This window comes from Sturnira hondurensis, unplaced genomic scaffold (assembly GCF_014824575.4).
Source record: "Sturnira hondurensis isolate 20B ecotype Veracruz unplaced genomic scaffold, ASM1482457v3 Scaffold0011744, whole genome shotgun sequence".
Classification (NCBI taxonomy): domain Eukaryota; kingdom Metazoa; phylum Chordata; class Mammalia; order Chiroptera; family Phyllostomidae; genus Sturnira; species Sturnira hondurensis.
Genome location: NW_028084375.1, coordinates 519350 through 528316, shown reverse-complemented (window position 1 = coordinate 528316; position 8967 = coordinate 519350). Strand labels below are relative to the sequence as shown.

The 8967-nt window shown below is 41.7% G+C and overlaps 1 protein-coding gene across 1 annotated transcript; it reads right to left on the bottom strand.

The window, feature by feature from the left end:
- Nucleotides 1-1279: 1279 nt before the first annotated feature.
- On the bottom strand, nt 1280-7366 carry LOC118996819 (hornerin-like). Its single transcript, XM_037060389.1, has 3 exons — nt 7229-7366; nt 3923-5603; nt 1280-3814 (listed from the first exon to the last, which is right to left on the bottom strand). Exons 1-3 carry the CDS (start codon nt 7364-7366, stop codon nt 1350-1352), a joined length of 4284 nt encoding a protein of 1427 aa, XP_036916284.1. The 3' UTR covers nt 1280-1349.
- Between the last annotated feature and the right edge of the window lie 1601 nt (nt 7367-8967).

Sequence of the window (8967 nt, the reverse complement as noted above, 5' to 3'; positions counted from 1 at the left end):
ATTAAAGATATTAGAGTTATGTAAAGCCCTGGCAGGGTAGCTTAGTTGTTTAGAGTCATTCCAATATGCCAAGGTTGCGGGTTTGACCTCCAGTCAGGGCATGTACAAGAATCAACCAATGAATGCATAACTAAGTGGAATAGCAATTTGATGTTTCTCTTTCTCTTTCCCTCTCTGTCTCATTGGCTAACCAGTCTTCTGCCCAGGCCAAGCAGGGGTTTATGAGAGAGGGGATAGGTTTTTTATCTCTTTAGCAACTTATGTCCCTAAGGCCTTTTCACTCAGCCCTAGTGGTGGGACCCTTTTGTCTGTTAATAAGGCTACAGTCCCTGAAACCAGGCAGGATGGCTCCCAACATTTGAGTTAGTTTCACATCTAACCAGCTGTGTGTGAGAGTGATATGAAGCAGAAATGACAGAACCTCAATGTTTGATCACTATTATTTATTGTTCATTTTAATGCAATCCAGTTAGTTACAGTCAAATCAAGAAACTATACAGCAGTAGCAGATAGTATTTCTTTCTCTGGGTATAAAAGGATATTCTCCTATGTGGAAGGCTAATGAACCATAGAAATAGGTTGGAGCCATTGTATTTTCATGCTATTGCTCTTCCAAAATTTTTTTTTTTTTTAAACCTGGAGCAAATTCTTAGGAGTAGAGGCAACATCTTTCTTGCTAACACAAAGTTAGAGCCTTCATTTGGATCTACTAATGCTGAACTTGTCCATCCCATCCATATAAGACATCATGCTGTCTCTCACTGGCTAGGGATAAAGAAGCACCTGATGCCATTTTTTGGTACCTCTGTAGTTTACTGATTAAAGATGCACCCAAGAATAAGGGCTTGGTGGTTTGGTAAACTAAGAAACTTCCAACGTTACATCTTTGCTTTTAGGGTCTTCTTTCTGTTACCATCCAAAGTGGGACACACGAAAGATTATACTCCACATTGCTATAGGAGAAGCTTTAGCTCCAGAACTGGTAATGCATTTCTGTTTTTTTGCTTTTTAGAGATGAAGGCTTAGCATAGCATAAATCATAAATAAGGACCTCTTAAAAAGACACCTTGACTAAACCCCAATCTCCATAAATTCTTTGTATTATTCTTCCAAATTTAGTTCCATACATTATTTATTCAACTCAGCATTTCCTAACAATGTAGCCCACATACTCTACATTCTTTGGGAGGAACCCAGTAACAAGGAATACAGTTAAATGAAAAAGATAAAAGCAAATACATCTACTTTTAGAAAGAAAGTTTAAAATAAATTGCTTGTCTATATGGTTTCTTATTTTTTAAGTTGCTACTTGAGTTAATTTTATTTTTATTTATTATTCACCACCAGAATTAGCACCTCTGTTTTTGGACATATTCATAGAGTGGAGTGCTGCTATGGAAACTGTGTGAACTTGAGTTGATGCTTCTACCTCCACGGTTATCTCCTTCTCTTTGATAATAATAGCCATCTTGTCTATTATCCTCCTTGCAAATTAACAATGTATTGGTTGTGTTGGATCTAGACTGTCTGTAGGAGGGTATAAGTTGTCTAATGCCACAACTCAATGAGCTTTCTGCTTGTGTTTGTCCACGAATACTCTCATATCTATCAGACTCACTACTACTTTCTTTCTGGTTGTGCCCTGACCATTCCTGGCTATTTCTTCTTGATTGATTTGGGGTGGAGCCTGTTTTGGGTTTACTGTGCTCATAAGTACCACTTGAAATTGACCCACATCTCCCTTGTGATTCAGGTTGCTCATAGCTAGAACAACCAGATCCAGAACCATATTGTTTAGGGCAAGATGAATGACATGAGCCAGACCCATATTGTTCAGTGCCAGAATACTGACCAGATCCAAAACCACATTGTCCAGAGCTAGGTGAGTAACATGAGCCAGACCCATATTGTTCAGTGCCAGAATACTGACCAGATCCAACACCACATTGTCCAGAGCTAGGTGAATAACATGAGCCAGACCCATATTGTTCAGTGCCAGAATACTGACCAGATCCAACACCACATTGTCCAGAGCTAGGTGAATAACATGAGCCAGACCCATATTGTTCAGAGCTAGAACACTGACCTGAGCCAGACCCATGCTGACTTTGGTGAGAGGCAGATCTGTGTTGGCCATAGCCGAAAGACTGACCTGATCTGGAGGCATGCTGACCACAGTTTGATGATTGTCCTGAAACAGAACCATGGTGTCCAGAGCTAGAGGATTGACCATGTGTAGTTTCATGATCTCTAGAGCTTGATGACTGACCTGAACCACATTCATTCTGACCAAAGGCAGAAGACTGACCTGAGCCAGACTTGTGTTGGCCATAGCCAGAGGATTGGCCTCCTTCAGACCCATGTTGTTCATAACTAGAAGACTGGCCTGATCCTGATCCATGTTGGCTGTGGTTGGGAAACTGACTTGAGCCAGACTCATGTTGCCCAAAGCCAGAAGACTGACCTGAGCCTGATCTATGTTGTCTATAGCCAGAGGATTGACCTGATTGAGACCCATGTTGGCTGTGGCTAGAAGATTGACTTGAGCCAGATCCATGTTGACCATAGCTAGAAGACTGACCTGAGCTAGTTCCATGATGTCCATAGCTTGATGACTGCCCTGAAGTAGAACTGTGTTGTCTTTGAGTAGAGGATTGACCTAAGCCAGAGCCATGTTGCCCAAAGCCAGAAGACTGACCTGAGCCTGATCTATGTTGTCCAAAGCCAGAGGATTGACCTGCTTCAGAATCATGTTGTCCATAGCTAGAAGATTGGCCTGAGCCAGATCTGTTTTGTCCACACCCAGAGGATTGACGTGATCGAGACCCATGTTGGCTATGGCTAGAAGATTGGCTTGAGCCAGACCTGTGTCGGCGGTAGCCAGAGGATTGACCTGCTTCAGACCCATGTTCATAGCTAGAAGACTGACCTAATCCTGATCCGTGTTGGCCATAGCTAGAAGACTGGCCTGATCCTGATCCATGTTGGCCATATCCCAAAGACTGACCTGAGCCAGATCTGTTTTGTCCACACCCAGAGGATTGACGTGATCGAGACCCATGTTGGCTATGGCTAGAAGATTGACTTGAGCCAGACCTGTGTCTGCGGTAGCCAGAGGATTGACCTGCTTCAGATCCATGTTCATAGCTAGAAGACTGACCTGATCCATGCTGACCATAGCTAGAAGACTGACCTGAACCTGATCTATGTTGTCCATAGCCAGAGGATTGACCTGCTTCAGTGTCCTGTTGTCCGTAGCTAGAAGACTGGCCTGATCCTGATCCATGTTGGCCATATCCCAAAGACTGACCTGAGCCAGATCTATGTTGTCCATAGCCAGAGGATTGACCCGATTGAGACTGATGTTGGCTATGGCTAGGAGATTGATTTGAGCCAGATCCATGTTGACCATAGCTGGAAGACTGACCTGAGCTAGTTCCATGATGTCCATAGCTTGATGACTGGCCTGAAGTAGAACTTTGTTGTCCATAAGTAGAGGGTTGACCTAAGCCAGGGCCATGTTGCCCAAAGCCAGAAGACTGACCTGAGCCTGATCTATGTTGTCCAAAGCCAGAGGATTGACCTGCTCCAGAATCGTGTTGTCCATAGCTAGAAGACTGGCCTGATCCTGATCCATGTTGGCCATATCCCAAAGACTGACCTGAGCCAGATCTGTTTTGTCCACACCCAGAGGATTGACGTGATCGAGACCCATGTTGGCTATGGCTAGAAGATTGACTTGAGCCAGACCTGTGTCTGCGGTAGCCAGAGGATTGACCTGCTTCAGACCCATGTTCATAGCTAGAAGACTGACCTGATCCACGTTGGCCATAGCTAGAAGACTGACCTGAACCTGATCTGTGTTGTCCAAAGCCAGAGGATTGACCTGCTGCAGACCCATGTTCATAGCTAGAAGACTGACCTAATCCTGATCCATGTTGGCCGTAGCTAGAAGACTGACCTGAGCTACACCCATGTTGGCTGTGGCTGGAAGATTGACTTGAGCCAGATCCATGTTGACCATAGCTGGAAGACTGACCTGAGCTAGTTCCATGATGTCCATAGCTTGATGACTGGCCTGAAGTAGAACTTTGTTGTCCATAAGTAGAGGATTGACCTAAGCCAGAGCCATGTTGCCCAAAGCCAGAAGACTGGCCTGAACCTGATTTGTGTTGGCCATAGCCAGAGGATTGACCCGATTGAGACTGATGTTGGCTATGGCTAGGAGATTGATTTGAGCCAGACCTATGTTGGCCATAGCCAGAGGATTGACCTTCTTCAGACCCATGTTGTCCATAGCCAGAAGACTGGCCTGATCCTGATCCATGTTGACCATAGCTGGACGACTGACCTGAGCTAGTTCCATGATGTCCATAGCTTGATGACTGTCCTGAAGTAGAACCATGTTGTCCAAAGCCAGAAGATTGACCTGATGCAGACCCATAGTGACCATATCTTGAGGAATGATCCGAGGTTGAACTATGTTTTTTGTAGCTAGAAGTCTGTCCTGATGTAGACCCATGTTGACCACAGCCAGAAGACTGACCAAACCCAGGTCCGTGCCCATAGCTTGATGACTCATCTAAACTGGATTTTGAATGAGACTCATGGGTTCTCTGGCTGGAAGATTGATTAGATCCAGGTCCATATTCCCCAAAATTAGAGGATTGCTCTGATCCAGAGCCATGCTTTTGTCTTTCACAACTGCCTAACTGACTACTTGATTTGGATCCATATCTTCTTTCACTAGAAGACTGGCCTGAGTGTGACCCATAACTGGATACCTCACTTGAACTAGAACAATATCCTTGTTCTTCACAGTTTTCTGATTGAGATCCTGCATTTGATTCATGCTGTCTCTGTTGAGAAGACTGACCAGAGCCAGACTCATGACCACAATCAGTGGGCGTGTTTGAATTTGACTGGTGGTCTTGTCCTCCACGGCTCCCTGAGCTGAATCCATGATACTGGCTTGATTTCTTCTTATGTTGGCTATTTCCTAAAGATTTGTCTGAGTCAGAGCAGTGTTGATCAGAACTGAAAGATTGATCTTCTGAGTGGCAAACATGCCCCTGTCCTCCATAACTACCTGACTGATTTGCTGAATGTGATCTTTCTCTATAGTTACTTGAATGAGTAAAACCGACTTCTTCACTCCCAGACCTTTCTTGCTCATGAGAGCCATACTTATTTTTCTTACCATCTTTGAAATGGCTTTCTCCAGAGCTTTTTCTGTGCCCCGAACTAGATGAACCTCCTCGATGCCCAATTCTTTTGGAGCTGGATTGAAGTCTGTGTTTAATGTTTCTTCTAGAGCCCCTGGAATATGAATCATTCTCTCCTTCACCCTTCCTTGAAGGGCTAGAAGATGATTCTTGCTTGTTGTTTTTCTCTTCTGTTTCATTATGTTCCTCTTGGTGCTGGTGACTGTGACCCTTTTGCTTTGACCCTGAAGCTTGGCAGTAATCTTTCCCAATGATTTTATTACAAGCCTGAGCCAGTTGGAATATCATCAGAAGATACTCAGTAAAATCCATTTTTTTGTTATGGTCTCGATCCAAACTTTGCATGATGATATCTACAGTGTCTGGATCATCTGGATTCTGTATAGGAACAAGGTACAAGGGCAACTCAGTCAATATGTACCACACATGCAGCTAACCAATTAAGGGAAGGCAGTAGAAATGTGAATGTTTGGCATACATAGGTAGAGTCAAACCACATGGTCCTTTAGGCTGCACTGCCCTATCCTGAGCACAAAGAGAGAAGGGAATATGCATGAATAACACAGTGAGAAATTCTAGCACAGTGATAGCTAGAAGAGTGTGCAACTGGAATATTATTTTTATAAGGAATGGGTGAGATATGAATGATTAGCTAATTTATAAATAACAATTTGGATACCTATATTAATTATATATGACTTTAAAAATTTATACAGCTTAATTGATTAACTCAATTCATTTACTCATTCAACAAAGATTTATTGTACACCTCTTATCTGCCTAGCATTGAGTTAGGTGCAGTGAACAAGTTGGTTCTTGACAAAATGAAACTAAAATTTTAATGGGCCATACACACAGATTTAAAATTACAATTTGTTGTGATAATGTTTCTATGGGTATACCAGAGGAGAACCACTTGGCATTCAAGGATGGTTAATGGGAGTAAGTTATGTCTTTGAAGGATGGGTTGGACCCACACAGAGGGCACAATATGAACAAAGAGCTGGAGATGAGATAAGACATAACTCATATATGAGGAAGTGAAAGACATTTAGGATTGCTAAATTTAGAGTCTCAAAAGTCAAAAGATGTGTCTAGAGAGATGAATATGGAGCAAATCATGCATTTTAAGTCATATTATATAAGTTCGAACTTTAAGAACTGGGAGCTGTTGAAGGATTTTGAACTGAGTGTGAAATGATTAGATTTCTATGTAATGGTGAGATTGGAAGAAAGAAATGGCTTAAATGAGAGGACAGCAAGAGTGATGGAGAAATGGGCTCTTTTGAGAGACTATTGATGAATTTGGTGGAGGTTGGAGGGTGGAGGAGCATGCTGAAAGAGGAAGTTAAGAATGGTACCAGATTTCTGCTTTGGGCAAATAAGAGGAGACTTTAGAAGGGAAGGGGATGAGTTTGTGTCTGACATACTGAATTTAAGATATTGATAGGAATCCAAATAAAAATATTTGGTATGGAGCTGGATTTAGTTAATAAGTTAAAGATCAATAGATAGATCTAATCCCCCAAATGTTTATTTCCAGAATTGGCATTTTCAGGTGGTGGTCATCCTCTTTCATGATTTAAGAGTAAGAGGCTAATTTCCTCAATTCAGAGGCTTTGTAGTGCCAGAATCTCAGAAATGGACATTGGTTAGGCTGTTTTGGGCCAAAGAAAGACAAAGAAAGGGAAGAAGATGCCTATTATCAACTTTTCCGTTTTTCCGAGGATCATCTCAGTTGCTGTTCAAGAACAATTATTCACGTAAGACATTATTTAATCTGTGGACCTTTGCCTGTCTTTTTTTCTGTAAGATTACTTCCCTAGGTCAATATATAGAAACCATTGCAAGTCAACTTTTGATCTTATTTCAAGCCTTTCCCAAACCCTGTTCTCTGTTACCAAGTAGGGATAGTCCTCTGGGTGTTTGACATATGTGACAAAAGGTAGAAAGAGCGGTGAAAGGTGTTCCAGTTGTTTTCCATCCTGATATGGAGTTCTTACCTTCATAATTTGATGAAATTCATTTTTCAAAAATTCTTTCAGTTCTGCCCTATTCAACGTGTCACACTCCTCATCCTGGGTGGCATATTGGTAGAAAACTTCGATGACAGTGACAATGCTTTGTAGAAGTTTAGGCATCTTTTTTGTTGATATAATTAACCTAAGTGAGGAAAAAATGAGAGACCCACCTCTTACTGTTCCTTTTTCTTGCTTAAATACATAAGTACTTTAAATCATTTTTAATAATTGTTCAAAATTAATGAGGCATGACTAATTTAAGTCTGTTGTAATCAAGAACCAATCCAGAGTTGAATGACTTGTTCAAGTCATGGAGCAAGAAAGTGATGAAATTAGGAACAGAATCTATATCTTATACTTTCATTCCTAAATGAATATACAAGCAATGGCTTTCTTTTTTGGTCTCTCTGCCTCTACCAGGGATAATTTTCTGAGCTTTGTTCTGGAGCTGTAGAATTCCTGGGTGTGCCTGTCCAGCCATCTCCTCAGTTCCTTTTCAAGTCTCAACCATCACACTATGGAGGGACAAGTCTATTATCTAACCAAGGGGTGCCAGTGTCTAAACTAGACCCTCAAGACTTCTATGCCAGAGAAAGTAGACAAAGTGGGCAAAGCCAACAGCAGGCCTGTGTGATATGGAGCTGGGGGCAGCTACTCTCAGGCTCAGCTTCTGTTTTCACTCTCCAGGCAGGGACTACATATTTTTTGGATCATAGGATGCACTCCTCCATCTCCAAATTTGGGAGGAATAATGGTTGTTAATGCTGCTGTTCAGTTCTGTTTACATTTACATTGGTGAAATACTATGCTATTTATGTTATTAGATATTTTAGCACATTTTTTGTTTCAAAATTTTTTTTCTATTTTCCTCTTCTAAAACCTAGATATGTCTTACGGTCTGAAAAAATATTGTAACCTTCAGGCTTTATCAATTAGACAACAGAGAGAAAAGGCTCAGCAGTAAAGGAGGCAACCTGCCTATTGGGTAATTTGAGCCCATAATCTTTAAGGAAATCACCCAAAAGAAGGAAGGTGCTATCAGTCCTAGTTATCTCTTCATTTTTCTTCTCAATAAACTTATATCAAAGCTCTCCAAAGTATATTTTAAAAAAATACTGGTATCCAGTGCCTCTTTGCATTAGAGCACATCCTAGATTCTTATCATTTATAGCTCTAAATACTCCTGTTCACTTACCTAGTTCACCGGAGGAATAAGTAGGATGGAGACTGAAGCAGCTTGCAGGGTGCTGCCAGTTGGGATAGTGGCCTTTTTATAATGGCTCTTCTTAGGGAGGAGCTGCTCCCTTTGAGATGTCCTAATGCACTCCTAAACACACCCAGCTCTACCTCCATCCCCACCTCCTAGTGTTTACCTTCTTACTTCCTTACACATTCACCTGAGATTGCATTAGCAGGTCCCAGATCTGGGCGAGTATCAGTTCCATCTGTCAGAGTCTTTGAATACTGTACCAAGACCTCTTGCGTATTCAGTGAAGTAGCTCAGTAATGCCTTGATAACAAATTATGTAGACTTAAGCTGAAGTTGAATGGAGTGTGTACAGGGACATCAGAGAACAAATGTCAGAGAGTCATGGAATATTTTTAAAAGGAAGCTTAAAGATCATCTAATCAAAGTTTTTTTTTTATGCTAAATTTTCTTCTGCAGGATTCCAGCCAAGGTGTCACCCATGATATTATTACCTCTTGAAATGGATAATGGC

Excerpts from the sequence above, each read along its gene's own strand:
- LOC118996819 (XM_037060389.1), bottom strand. The coding sequence starts at position 7,366 with ATGCCTAAACTTCTACAAAGCATTGTCACTGTCATCGAAGTTTTCTAC. Across the intron at positions 5,604-7,228 it reads AATTTCATCAAATTATGAAG|AATCCAGATGATCCAGACAC; the intron begins GTAAGAACTCCA and ends GTTCCTATACAG. Across the intron at positions 3,815-3,922 it reads CCAACATGGATCAGGATTAG|GTCAGTCTTCTAGCTATGAA; the intron begins GTCAGTCTTCTA and ends AACGTGGATCAG.